The 15,705-nt window shown below is 36.8% G+C and overlaps 1 protein-coding gene across 2 annotated transcripts in view; it reads right to left on the bottom strand.

The window, feature by feature from the left end:
- The window catches only part of LOC124595492 (sorting nexin-14-like), a 197,820-nt gene that overhangs the window by 87,075 nt on the left and 95,040 nt on the right, over window positions 1-15,705 (bottom strand). Inside the window, exons 10-11 of one of the 2 annotated variants that reach the window (XM_047134255.1) lie at window positions 13,438-13,496; window positions 6,369-6,404 (exon numbers count right to left, since the gene is read on the bottom strand). In XM_047134255.1, coding sequence (XP_046990211.1) covers window positions 6,369-6,404; window positions 13,438-13,496 — 95 coding nt within the window. The remainder of the gene's footprint in view (window positions 1-6,368; window positions 6,405-13,437; window positions 13,497-15,705) is intronic. The other variant, XM_047134256.1, reaches the window with a different exon arrangement.

Raw genomic sequence — 15,705 nt, 5'->3', positions numbered from 1 at the left:
ATTTGTACCAGCACCAAGGCTGTACTCTGCCACAGATTGGCACCTACCTTTCTTTGCAGAACAGGGAGGCCTCCGTTCTCCACGAGACGTGGATGTCCAACACACTGTCACCTACTTGTGGTTTCACTGCTCTTCAACCACTTTCCATAGGTGTTCTCACACAGAAACATGCAAACAGTTTGCAGTTTCCAAGATGCTTATTCCCAGGTATCAGATGATAACAATCTGAACTTTGTTAAGGTCACACATGCCAGAGGATTTTATCATTTGCAGCCCATATCATCAATCATCACTAGAATTATTTCACGTTTGTCCCTGCTCTACTTTTTTACTTTCCTTTTCGCATCATATGCCAGCAGTGTCACCAGGCAACATTCAGTCTCATGATGGGCAGTGCTCATAATGTTCTGGCTCATCAGTATGTTGGTCTGCAGCAATTTAAGAAAACGAGTGCAAAGATTTATGTAATTTGTTTTGTGTCTGTTTCACAATTACCAGACCCTATGGCAATGTATTGGCAGAATCCACAATACCAAAGAGGAAATTAGTAACTTAAAAATTGCTGTAAAGCTGTACTGATTTACTTTATTTGTAACATTATGTAATTCCATGCAGTAAGTACCAGAGAATGAACTTACAATAGAACAGTTATATTCCTGACAAATGAGACAGTCATCTAGTGACAAGTAACAAAATAAGAAAAACTGGAGCAGGGCAGATACACACACAAAAATTAGAATAGGTAGAAAACAATCATACAACTTGGAGGCATGTTTAAGGGACACCATGAACTTAATTCCTAACATGAAAGATAAGGCAATATCAGCATTCTGTCTCCACAACCCAAACTATCTTCCTCGATGTTGCAATCCACTCTTAAACACATCAATAAAACATACCTTTACCGTGTAACTCTTCTCTATATGAGTATTGATACTGTGAAACCTATTGTATGCTTCAGTTCACTAAATACAACACTTTTGAGTGTGAGTTAATCTGTTATAAAACTATCGTTATCAGCATATGTTCCAGTAAGTCACTCTTGCCACTGTCACTGCAATTATGACCTAAGGCTGATATGATGTCATGGTCCATACATTTACATAAAGTCAATAAAATTGAGAGAGAACACCTCTGAGACCACGACTCCCATTTTCCACTGACTACTCTTATGTCAGAGATGGTCAATGAAAATTTTATTCTGCTCATTGTGCCACTGACTGTCCAATCTGGCTACTGTATTTGACCCTTACATCATTTTTTTTCTTTTTCTTCCATCACCTAGAAGTTCACATCAACACATGTCATTGTGGAACGTAGGGCAATTGCAGGAGGCATTATGCAAATACAATGATTTTACTCTTCATGAGCCATAAATAAGTCTTATAAATTGTTTCTAAAGTGTCTCATTAATGAGGCCTAATACTTAAGTTATGTCCCTTTCAAAAGTGGTCCAAAAACATAGTATGTGTTTTAAATAAAATATTTTTTCCTTTCTTTACTGCCCTTCAAAATACAGAAGGCATTACACCAAATATAGCGAGATATTTCTGTTACATATTTCACTATTAAGGAGAGAAAAAAAACTGACCTGCACATTTTAGCTAATTTTCTATGTTGGCATGACCACAACAAAGTTTTCCAACTGAATGAATGGCACAGACAATGTGTCTCCACAAACAATATCCAATATTATCTTGCCGAACATGTTATGAAAGTGGTCAATTGTTTTTTTACACTGGTTTCTTGACTCTTCTTTTTCCCATTGCCTCCTGCAGTCTTCCTTTTTACCCTTTCATATTTAAACGAGACAGATTCACTTTAATATATTTTATGTTTCTTTTGTCTCTCCCTCTTCCAACTTTGCCAGCCTTTCTCATGCTTATTGATATCTTTAATTCTCTTTTCTAAATAGTGTTTTCTTTGAAGAATCGCATTCATCCAAAACTGATCAATTACTAATAATTTGTAGCAGGTACAACAGTGTTTGAATCTTGGTTGTTACTCCAGTGTTAATGGTGAGTGGTTCTCTACATCTTCTCTCTCATCTGATCTGGATTTTTTGAGTGATTTTCTTTCTTCCCTTATCTGTATATCTCACCACTTGTTTCCATCCTTTCCTTTATATAAATAACTTTAAAAAGCTCCAATATGGAGAGAGACAACTATGCTTTCTAATTTACTCACTTTTGCCTTGATTAAGTATTAACTGTGAATGATTTAAGCATTTCTGAAACAAAATGTCCAGGAGAGCACATCTCACAAATATTAGCACAAACAAGATTATATCTGAAACAACAAATTTAATATAACTGAGGAAGCAGCAACTACCCTGTTAGTTTGATTATGTTACATTTATCTTGAGTAAGTGCAGATAGTTTATATCAATTTAAAAATAATTAACATTAATGCATTTTCTAACAGCTGTTTAACATAGGCTTTGGCATTTACTAACACCCCTAAAGGTTCTTTTTCACGATACAACCTATGGGACATGATGGATGAATGAAGGAAGGAAAGAAAGAAAGAAATAATGAATGAATCCTTGGAACAGCTACTGAATTATTTAAGCAAAGTAAAAATAATGAAATGAAATGAAAACCTGATCAAACAAGCACCATAGACAAAAGACACCCATCTGCCTTTCTGAGGTCAACATTTCTTTGTAAATACAAACTAAATACTATTTACCAGTGGACTGTGAAGTCTATCTATCTGTTCCATTACATTAAACTTACTACAGAGTTATTACTTTTTCTCTACAGTGAATCCTCACATTAATTTTTTCCTTGAAATATTTAGAATACATTGCTGATGCAGCCACTAAATGTGAATGGAATGTTTGTTATTGAAGTTAATGTTAATGATATCTTTAATTGTTTATAATGTTAATGATATCTTTAATTGTTTATACTATTTTAACAACATTAAGCTAAAGTAATTTACAAACATCATACAGCAATTTGACTCACTTGGTCAAGAAGAAAATCAAAGTTTTCACCACACTGATGATGCAACAAAGAGTCACAAAAAATGTTCCCATAAGGCAACATTTGCAGCTGCAATTTCCCTGACAAAAGTGAGTTTTTTTTATTTAAAACAACAATCATGCATATATAGACACACACACCACTGTGGCAACAACAATGATTGTTAACATGCATTTGGAAGGGCAGACTAGAGAGTGGTAACTCATGTAGAGAAAAGAGAGTCTGGAAAAAGATTCAGAAACAGGTGAAGGGCAGACAGATTATTCTCAGATATCTCCTCCACCCTTCTGTCCTGATTCTGTCATTTTCCACACTATTTTTCTCCTGACCTGACAATATAACACACCTCCCCCCCCAACCAAAAGAGAGAGAGAGAGAGAGAGAGAGAGAGAGAGAGAGAGAGAGAGAGAATTTTTGTATTTGCACTAAAAAAAAGGGTGCACAGCAAGTGTAATTTTCTGCACATTATATCATTCATCTAAAAGTGACTGATTACCTTGCACATCATATGCTCATTTCTTATTCTAAAAGTTACTACAATACTGCCATATAATTGCAAAGATTTAACTACAGTTAACTGCACATGCAGAATCACAAAATTCAAATACGGCAGACAAATTATTACAAATGAACCCAAAAGCCTAACTAGAAATACAGCAAGAGACATTGATAAAACACACAATTATAAAAATGCATACAAGAAATAAATTTAAGTAAAGACTCCTTACACATTATTTTATTGGATGAGAATAAAAGAAGCAAGCAAAGGTAGACAGTGGCAACATTCCTTGCTAGAAGACATATGTTAGTATAAACAAAGGTCTTAATTTGTGGAAGAAATTGCTCAAACTGTACAGTTGGAGCACAATATCATACAGAAGTAAATATAGGACTGTGGGAAAACCAGAAAAAAGGAGGACAGCACGTGTACCAGTAAATCAAAGACACAAAAGCCATTAATAAGTACTCTCGTTTATCAATTAAAGAAAATATAAGTGCCTAAGAATGAGATATAAAGCCAACAGTAAATTTCACTTAGGAATGAAATTAACTAGAACTGCAAACATACAAAAAAATCAACACTGTCTAGAGGAAATTTAAATATAACTTCAGAGAAGTAATAAGTGAAAGGTTTAATCTACTTTGAGTAGTTGTGAAACCTTTGTTAAATGTTCAAGAACAGGGACGAGCTTAATGTAAAACTGGAAATGACACAGCAGCAAAAGAAGTGAAAGAATTATTCCATCTAGTAAACAAGAACGTGCAGTACAACCTAACTGACAAAGATATCAGAATTACACCGGTACACGTGAAAACAACTTTCTTCACTAAAATACATTTCTGTGAGAGTACAACAGTAAAACATGTAAATAAAACACAAACTGTGGTGAATGGAGAGGAGGAGAAATTAGAACATTTAATAGCGGTCCTATTTAAGAATGCTATATATTATGTCGACAGGTGAGGTATGAGAGACAGAAGTAAGGTACGAAGTCTATGGAATACCTTGACCAACAGAAAAGACTGGCAGAAGGAACATCAGTTATAGCATCCAGAGTTCACGTTGTGATGGAAAGAGCTTCAGTGAAAAAGAAATTTAAGGGTGGGCAGAGATTGGAGGAAGCAATACAGATTACAGCTGGTGCAATACAAAGATGAATCATTAAGCCTTTGCAGATGGTACAGAACTGAGTTATGTGCTCAACTGCAGGCATACTGCCTCTACGTGAGTATATGGAAGTAGTTGGATGTGGTGGTGTTTCGCGGTACACTGTTCAACCTGTCTACAAGCGGTGGTGTAGCCACATGGCCATGAGATATGGTGTCAGAATTGTGGACAGAAAAAGATCCTGACAGAGAGAGAGAGAGAGATATGAGATGCATTTAATGGCTTGTGACACAAAATCACTTCCAAACCTGACAGGAATCGCTGCATGCAGTGAATAAAGGTCCAGCATCACCTGTTAGCAGTAGAACATTGAGACAGGAACTGCACACAATGAACATTTGTAGTCAATCACCTTGCAAGAGTACATTGCTCACACAGGCACATAAAGATGGTTCAAATGGGTCTGAGTACTATGGGACTTAACTTCTGAGGTCATCAGTCCCCTAGAACTTAGAACCACTTAAACCTAACTAACCTAAAGACATCACACACATCCATGCCCAAGGCAGGATTCGAATCTGCGACCGTAGCGGTCACGCGGTTCCAGACTGTAGCGCCTAGAACTGCTTGGCCACTTCGGCTGGCACATAAAGATGGCAACAGTAAAGTTCATCAGGCTGCAAGAATATGTGACTGGAATTCGGAACACTCCCCCTCCCTATTACATCGTGATGACCTGCAAAAGTATCTGATTTGAACTCCATAGAAAATTTGTGGGACATCTTAGAACAGCAGGTAAAATGCTGATATCAGCATCCCAACAACTTTGTGGAATTGTGCGATCAAATCCCCAGCGAGTGGCTTAACCTGGATGTGATTTACTTGCACAACCCTGTGGACTCACTTCCTAACTGAATCCAGGTTGTTATAAAGTTCAGGGGTGGAGTTAGAAGATATTAAATGGCGCTTGTAATGATTTCTCTAGGGGTGACTTATTTTTTGTCAGGTGAGCTTCAATAAAACATTGTTTTAATGGATGCGGGACACAGTGTACATTCAGCACTAGTAGTAATTGCGGAAAATTAAAGACATTTTGAGTTTTACAAACTTCAGACTGAGGATGAGCACTTCAGTGATTTTAATGAGGACAATCAAAATATATTTTTATGGAACTTTTGAGAATAATTACAATGTTTCTGATGGTAAATAGAAAAATTAGTACAATAATGGAAATTTCACAATAGAAATGATGATAAAAAATATGGAAGGCCACTATTCACTTACAGATAAATGATGTGTAACGCACAGAAAAGCAAAACGCAAAACTTATTTTTTTCTTCTTCAGCACTGCTGTAACTCCTTTCAAGAGAAATGATCTTAGGATCAAGTGTAGTGCAAGTGCATGAAGAACACGCAAAGCTTGAACATGGTCAGGTACATGCATATAATTTAGGCTATCGCTTGCAGGTGAGGGTCACACAGATCACTCATAATTGAACAAACTACATAATTTGGCTCATTGTTTTGAACAGATTTTATATATACAGTAAAGCATGTTCATGGTTTTTCTGACAGTTTTCAGATACTCATCTTTTATTCCAAGACAATTTGGATGTATCTAGTGATAAGCAACAAAACTAGTAACAGCTCATAAAAAACTGCAAAGACAAAACAGCATGCATAACTGTAATACACCATTTATAACATCAAAAATTCATCTAAATATTGAAATGAGGTGTATTTCATTGTACATTATAACATCGCAGTACCTTCCCTTTGCTGGTGATCCTTGCTGCATTGGGGAACTGAATAAAAAATGATGGTTAAGACAAAATATACTGCCTATAATAAATAAGGTAATAATGGAGATCAGAGAGGACAATGACATATAACAAAGTATAGTGAATATATTTGTTTTTAAGCACAGGGATATTTAGACACATAATATACTGACGAAAGGCTTAAAACCAAATCACATTGTCAACAAAAAATATAAACTTTGGAGAGCACTATGCAAGAATTGTATGGTTGATCAAAATGTGAAAAGTGTGAGAGAGGGAAGGAAGGCAGCTGACAGATTCCTCATGTTTTCTGTACACTCCCCCAATAGTTATCTAGCTTAACAAACACATCTGTCTCTCAGTTTCACAGATGGATGGGAAGTAATGTGTAACGAAAACACTTTTGCCAACCACTACAACTTGATTATTAAGATTGATTTTCACTTGTTCTGTTGGGAATTAATACTGTGCCAGTTGTCCAATTGGGAAGTATGCACAGTTCAATGAGCTATCTGGTTTTCTCCTTGTAACTGAATGACTGTATGTGTACAGGTTTTCAGCTGAGTTTACAATCTCATTTTTGCATGTATTTCAAGACTGAAAGAGTGAACAGTAAAAGTAACTACACACAATACAGTTGAGGTGCCCCAAGATGGGTTGCAGTGCTGGGATAACACAGCTATGTGTGTTTTGGTTATTTACTACAGTACAATTTAAACTAGTTGTCACTTAATGTTTAAGGTCCAAAGCTACGGCATTGTCATATCAAGTACTGTCTGCAGGCAGCTGCAACAGTGCTTCACTCTCCACTGTGATAGGAAACTGCTTTAAAGCCTTTAGCTTCCAAAAAAATCAAGTAAAAAATGTCTAATCCACATAAGATGTATATCTGTATAGTGTCTCTCATCATGTCAAATCTCTGCTCTTAGTTTTAATTAGAGCAAAAGTTACATTAACTGTTCTGAAACAGATTAAATTTTCCCATCAGCTTGAAACTTATCATGTCATATCTCAAAAACTATTGCCCCCATATCAATACTTCCCCCATCACTGATGATTACCAAAATATCTCACTCAGCAATGAATCTTTTAAAATTTTTGTGTGCAATGCGTTTTTTATAAACATGCTTCTGAAAACCGCATTTTTATGCAATTGCATCAGTATCTCATGTATAACAAGTATGAAGTTTAATGTCTCTATCTCCCACAAAACACTGTAAAAGTTCTGAAATTTAAGTATAGTATCACTCTCCGTAGTATCTCTAAGCACATCAATTTTTTTAATACTCATTAGGGCCAGAGTTACATTGGTTATTGAAATAAGAGAAATTTTTTAAACTGTGTCCCAGATTCACCCAAGTTTCATCAAACCAAACAATATTTTCAAAATGTGTTGTCAGTAATTCCCTAAGAAAGCAGCAATTCCAGGCAGCAACATCTTGGCATCAGATATCTGGGTGGGGACTAGTCAGGAAGATGTCATAGTCAGGAAAAACAAAACTGGCATTTAGGAGTTTGCGGCATGGAATGTTAGATCCCCAAGCGGATAGGTTAGAGAATTTAGAGAGGGAAATGGAAACGTTGACATAAGATATAACGGAAATAAGTGAAATGTGGTGGCAGAACAGAGCTTCTGGTCAGGTCAGAACAGAATGAATGCACAGAGGCATTCAAACAATCATTCTTCCCAAATTCCACACAAGGATGGAACAGGAAGAAGCCCTAAAAACTGATACAACGGAACATACTCTTGCCATGCACTTCATGGTGGTTTGCAGAGTATAAATGTAGATGTAGAAATCAAACAATGGAAAATCCACAATGGAAGCTAACAGTATTATGAGAAGGAAAGTTGCTACTCACCATACAGTACACATGCCGAGTCACAGATAGGCACACAAAAAGGCTCTCACAATTAAAGTGTGGTTTCAGTTGCATGAGACTGCAGCCTTGTGTGCGAGGTGCATTTGTGTGTGTGTGTGTGTGTGTGTGTGCGCGCGCGCGCGCGCTCCCTCATGTGTCTATTGTTGATGAAGGCCTTACTGGCCGAAAGCTTTAATTGTCAAATTCTTTTGTGTTGTGCCTATCTGCAACTTAGCATCCCCGATATGGTGAGTAGCAACTTTCCTTCTCATAATAACATAGATGTAGATAGACCAGCAAGGAGAGCTGCATCAAACCAGTCTTCAGACTGAAGACCACAACTACTAAATGAAGGCTACTGTCCAAAACCTAAGCTTTAAGTCTCAAATCTTATTTACGTATCTGCCGACTGACAAATCCATCTACTTTAAGGTTTATAAATTATAGAGTGCAGGAATCAGTCTTCCTTTTTTGCAGCTTTTATCTGGCAAATCCAGATTTTGGCTAGTGCCCAGCCATTATCAATGCACTATTTTCTAGTTTCAATGCATGTCCTTTAAAAGAACTGTCACCAACGCCTGAACAGCAGGGAATGGACATGCATTGAGACTTTTCTAGTTTCAATCTATGTCCTTTCAAAGAACTGTCACTGACGCCCGAACAGCAGGGAATGGACATGCATTGAGACTAGAAAATAGTGCATTGATAATGGCTGGGCACTAGCCAAAATCTGGATTTGCCGGAGAAAAGTCTCAATGCATGTCCATTCCCTGCTGTTCGGGCGTCAGTGACAGTTCTTTGAAAGGACATGCATTGAAACTAGAAAACAGTGCATTGATAATGGCAAAGCACTAGCTAAAATCTGGATTTGCCAAATAAAAGCTGCAAAAAAGGATGACTGAATGCCGTGCTCTATAATTTATAAGTCAGATCACAGTCGCTGAGTGCACCCACACTCCTAATGGGAGGTAACCCGATAAACTTTAAGGTTAGTGTTAGGTTTCACTCTTTATGATCTGTCCACAACTTTCAAAATGAATGTCCCAGTAATGCTGATATTTGCAGCCATTCTTCCTCAGTTGCTACTTCAATTACATTTATCATCTAGATGAGGACAGATTTATCAGTCCTCTGCAAGTGAATGCTAATTTTTTTTACAAAACATGCTTATTCATGTTACGCATTATCAGAGGGTTTTTTTTTTTTTTTTATTCTTTTGGTGCGTCCACAGACTCTTCTGTAGGCACTGACTGCACACAGTAAAGGTTTCATTTAATAGTATGCCATACTTATGCATTTCAGTTTGCCCTCCTTGTACCGCACTGCACTTGGCCTTGCTAACTTGCTGTAATCAACCCTGCAGCAATTTAACAAGGCCATAGTGAGGGATCTGAAATAATAGATTCATATAGGGAATAATTCACAGCGGAAACTCCAGGTTGGAATATCAATAGTATTCAGAAAAGGACAGATTGCTACCGTAAAGATGACATACTGAGTTGCAGACAGGCACAATGAAAAGACTGCAGCAGTCTTTTTATTGTATCTATCTGCAACTCAGTATGCTATCTTTAAGGTGAGTATCAATCTACCCTTTCCCTAACATTGTTGAATAATTCACAGCATCATTTATATTATATAAAAGTTATGCTCAGAGGCACTGCTATGGTCGGTGAAAGAAGTCGATAAATGTCTGTACTCTTACAATCTAATTACTCCCTGTACATAAATAATTTAAGTTCCACACTGTAAAAATTCAGAAAATACTCGAGCCTAGAGACCACAAACACATAAAACTAGGATTACTCTTTGTAATAATTATGAAAACTGCAATTCTGCTGAATGAATGATTTACTTATCTATAATTAGTTCTGAAACCAAGCAACACTTGACAGAAGAAATACACGTTGCCAATTGAAGGTGTTTTTGAGATCTAAAAGTAATTATGTATAAATAAATTATTCACTGAACACAACTGTAAGTAGTAACAATGTTTTTCATATTGCTCTACTTCTAAATATTTGTGGCAATGGCACTATGAAGAAATTGTTCATTAATTTTGCTCCCTCTAAGGAAATCTGTAAAATATTTTACTCATTACAAGCTGAATAGTATTTGTTAACACAACTAATAATTATCTATCATGTTGCCCCAATTACGGGACACAATATTTGTTACCTAAAAAATAGAAAGAGCTAAACAAACAGCAACTTAAAATTCTTTATATTATACATAACTGCCACAGAAGTTTGAATAAAAGTAATTCTGCAAGAAAATAAGAAATGGTAGACAGTACAAACAAAGCAATGCAGAAAATTTTCCCTCATGCTTCTGATACAGAAAAATTATAGGACACTGATTTGGAATAGCCAAGTAACTAGTTAGATACTAGTTTAGTTGGCAGCTGCAAAGATAATGATTAACAATTAATGAGTAATAACATGACATTTGGCATACAACAGTGATCAAAAGATTTACAACAGTTTTCAAAACATTTAACAAGAAAATTTCTGATAGTAATGACACACATTTAAAAAGAAAAGTAACAAAGGCTGAAAATATCTTCCACAGAGTATATGTTCACCTCCAGCTGTTACATGCACTTACAAGTGACCTAGCATGTTCTCTATGATGAGGTTCTGTAGCTCTTTCGGCAACTCATCCCATTCTTGAGACATAACTTTGACAAAAGCTTGGAGATTCTTTGGGCCATAGTTCCTCAACTCAATACATCCCTGACCTGCCCTCTACTAATCAGATGTAGAAGACTTGTCTGGTCAGTATATGGTACATAACTTCATTTGTGAGAAATTAAACACCCAAGTAGCTCAATGTGCAGATGTTTTTCAGTCCATGAAAATGAAGTTTGTACAAATACCACATATGAAAAATCTTACATGTGGTTGCAGTACCTCAGAGCTGTAAAACTGAATGATAGCAATACATGTCCAATCACCAATGAAGATATGAAGTATCATTTGCTCATCTAATATGATGTCTTCCTACATCAGAACCCACTCAACAGCAAACTGGTGCTCCTGTGATTTTACTTTTAGAGGCACCACCCAATGTCACTATGGAAACCAAGTAGCTGGTGTAACATTACTGTTGGTCATAAAGGTGCCACTACCTAGATGACGGGCATCATCAGAATTGCCCTCTGATGAGGCCACGTCGGACTTCTGCATATAACGTGGCCCGTGGCCAGTTGGAGTCCATTGTAATATCATCTGTAGAGCATGTGGCAAGTGTGCTTTTGGTTTGGCTAAGATGTTTATATTGTGGAATCTATTTGTCACAAGCAGAACGTTGACATGGTATGGACTGGACTTTGCAAGGAGTGAGTACTACTTTCCCACCAAGCAAATGAGCACAATTCTGCAAAGTGATCGGTGAAGAGCAGTTTCATCCCTTCATTTATAGTCCAGTCTTAATTTTGTTCAACCTTATCAGTCCATCATCGTGAGTGGGACTCATACTGTCAAGTTTTTAGTATTCAGAGCCACTGCTGGGAGCTCCTGACATACAGCGTGCCAAAAAACTAGAACTACTGAGGCAGCTAAAGGATATGCAGATAACTGTATTGCAGGCATCATTGGATTTAACTGAGAAAATAGTGTCAGGTACGTGTCTTTTTGTCAACTGGTTATTCTTAGTTGCACTGGGCTATTACAAACATTTCATGTGCTTAACAACAGTCTTCAAAGATTGGAAATACGTTTGGGGCACATTCTGTGCTTTTGAGATAGCAAAAACATCATCAAACTCTTGAAATGACATGTTTTGTACATTCAATGCTGTTGAGACGGCATCTGCGTGTGACCCACTTCAAGGCATCCAAAGGTCCTATCTTACAAAAGGGGATCATTGCAGCATGACACTGCACTTCACCAACTTATGACACACTGTTTACAAAGAAAGTGCAAACATTATAGATTGAATGCACTGCTTTTCACTACATCTGAATCATAAGATATTCAAAAAAGGGGGAATCCCTCTGCAATAGAAACAGTACATTCCCATTTATAGAGAAGTCTTGTGGCTCATTTTTCTCATTTTCCCATTTTCCTCTTTCCTTGATTATGCTTAACTTTTGGATATTAGAACATGATGGCAGAGAAAAACTATGATCATCATTTACAGTAAGGTAGTGCCAGTTTAGTATAACACAAGAACTGTAAATAAACTGTTCAGTAATTGAATTAACAAGAAACTTTAATGGAGGCCAATTGTTACTGTGAAAGAAACAATAAAAGCAGACACTAAAAATATAATGGGAATAAGCTTTAGCAACTATAATGTGCAGATGGTGTGGAGAGATGTTCAACGACTGAAACAATCTGGCTGGTAGCAATACATTGCTGGACAATGCTTTTTTCTATAACTTGACTGGGCGGAATGCAGAAAATGATTATTGATAGCATGGAAGAAATATACATTTTAATCTCATGTCTCAATTTGTGTTCCTCTGGTAAAAGCAGGTTTTAGATATGATTTTTTAACTTCTTGTTGAAAAATATTTACTGCTGATTTCAAATTTTTAATGATATATGAATTATGAGAAGCTACGGAATGGAAATTCCAGAATGAGATTTTCACTCTGCAGTGGAGTGTGCACTGATATGAAATTTCCTGGCAGATTAAAACTGTGTGCCGGACCGAGACTCGAACTCGGAACCTATGCCTTTCGCAGGCAAGTGCTCTACTACTTGAGCACTTGCCCGAGAAAGGCAAAGGTCCCAAGTTCGAGTCTCAGTCCAGCACAGAGTTTTAATCTGCCAGGAAGTTTCATATCAGCACACACTCCACTGCAGGGTGAAAATCTCATTTTGGAAACATCCTCCAGGCTGTGGCAAAGCCATGTCTCTGCAATATCCTTTCTTTCAGGAGTGCTAGTTCTGCATGGTTTGCAGGAGAGCTTCTATAAAGTTTGGAAAGTAGGAGACGAGGTACTGGCAGAAGTAAGGCTGTGAGGATGGGGCGTGAGTCATGCTTGGGTAGCTCAGATGGTAGAGCACTTGCCCTTGCCCGCGAAAGGCAAAGGTCCCGAGTTCGAGTCTCGGTCTGGCACACAGTTTTAATCTGCCAGGAAGGTATGGAAATCGTTAACAATGAGAAGATTTATATATTTGTCATGGCAACACTCTCCTACAAGCATAGTTTTTATGCAGATGGATGCCATAATTCTACATACCTTGAGCCACTCTTCGAGAAACCACTGGGAAGTCTTTGGCCACACAACAGAACGAAGTACTGAAAAAAAGAGTTATTTTAAATGAATAAGTTGATGATGTCTATATACACTACAATTTGTGAATGTTGCAGCACCATAAAATTACAATCTCAGATTAAATACAGTTGGCCCACACATGGTCTACAATAACATAAAGGAATTATGCAAAATACTGAGTAGGGAAGCAAATTACAGGTGCAAAATCCATATTGTGGGAGGCACCAAGCACTATTACTTGTTCAGTACGTGTCATGTCAAGTCAATGAACAGACAACTAAATTATTGTCTTTCCAACTGAAAATTATTCCTCACTTTCCCGTGGAAAATGTGAAATGCAGTGAAAAGGTGGGCCATGTAGTGCTCTATATATCTCTCTCTCTCTCTCTCTCTCTCTCTCTCTCTCTCTCTACGACTCTCTCTTTCTTTCAACTATAGCAACTGTTGCTGTGAGTAGCCACAATTTGTATTATCTGTGAACATCCACATAATATCCAATTACATCCAACCCCTCACATCATGTATTGTATAATGTCAGATAATACACATTCTTTAGTACTGCCGATTAGTCTAGGGCTCTTATCAGAGTGGTGTGTTTCATCATGGTTTTATGTAGTAAGTTTGAGAGCATTACAGTACTGCTGATTAAAATTCAGTGGTTGTTTCTGTAAGTAACACATTGTGAATTACAGTGAGGTTTATTGTTAAAATTCAGACAGCATATAATGAAAGAAGAATGGGCAACATAATACTACTTCTCAATATATGTCTCTCAAAATGGTACTGATATGCAAATCATAAAAAAATTTGAAGTAGTCGTATTTGTCATGCTCCTTTTCTGAATGGAATAGGGAAGGGGGTTACATTAGTGGTGCCAAAAGTACATCTCATCACACACTGTTAGATAATTTGTGGAGTAGAGATGTATATGTTAGATTCGTGTGCTATCCTACAGTTTCTACTACTTTACTATATGATGTATAAGGCATATTACTCCACCATCATAGAGGAGACGTTAAGAAGTTCAGGAAATGAGCACAAGGTATTGAAGTTAATGCAATAATAGTATTACCATATCATTACTGAAATGAAGTTCTTAAGTCACCCTTGGTTTCCAAATGTGTGATAATCCTTAGGCACAATGCAACCAAAGTTCAGGGTGAAACTAAATTCCCTTTACAGACTTTGACGACATCTTCCTTACATCAAAAGAAGAAAAAATGTCAGTAAACATGGGCTCTAAAATGCATACCTTAAGAGCTATGAGCATTGTTCAATAGGAGAGATGTTTTTCTCACTAGCAAAAATGAGTGAGAGCTCATACCGCTTGAAGTACTTTAGAGCTCACATTTACTGGACAATTTTTTCTTGCTTTGGTCCAGAGCACCTCATGCCATAATATGAAAAGCAAAGAGCTTGTAGTAGAAGAGATGTGTTTCACAATATTGAACATGAACAAGTGCTTATAGCTCTTAAAGCACGCATTTTACAGCCCATGTTTACTAGACTTCTTTATTATTTCTGTGTAAGGAACCTGTCCTTATAGTCTGTAAAGGGAATTTAGTTACACTCTGTAATGTAACACTTTTGTATAAACCACGTTTTATCACATATGGTAAATGGGAAAAATGAAAAGAAAGGTTTAACTCTATGTCCCTCAGAGTGAAAGACAGTGCAAAAGTGAAGGGTCATTCCTATAGACTCTTATCTGATGGACAGAAATAATAACCAATAGGTGCTACTATGTTTCACAAAAATGTGTGTACTTCAAAGAACCAGTGAGATCTTTTATAGGGTATTCCTCAGTTCTGTAGAACTAATTACATCATCGCATGATCACTTATAGAAGTAATACCGGTTCACAAATGATATCTTCTTGCTGAGGTCTTAACAGTGAGGAAGTCTCCAAGTAAGATAAATTCATGCAACAGTGTTCTGTAAATCTCACAACAAATAAATTTCATGAACGTCAAACCAAGCAAGGTGTACATTAACAAAAAGAAGCAACTGTCTGTAGCTTACTCTGTACACGGTATTAATAATGGCTTAGCATTAGACTGCTAAATTCTATTTCTGATTACGTGGTTTAATGACACTGTTTTGAAAAAAGCTTACAATTTATCACATGTTCTTAGCAACAGTTCTTTATCCATTGCTGTTTACTAACTGCATAAACATTTGTGAGCCATCTGATAGCAAATACTTCATACATTGTGATCAGTAGATAACAGG

Source organism: Schistocerca americana, chromosome 2, assembly GCF_021461395.2.
Source record: "Schistocerca americana isolate TAMUIC-IGC-003095 chromosome 2, iqSchAmer2.1, whole genome shotgun sequence".
Classification (NCBI taxonomy): Eukaryota; Metazoa; Arthropoda; class Insecta; order Orthoptera; family Acrididae; genus Schistocerca; species Schistocerca americana.
This window is presented reverse-complemented; position numbering and strand designations above follow the sequence as displayed.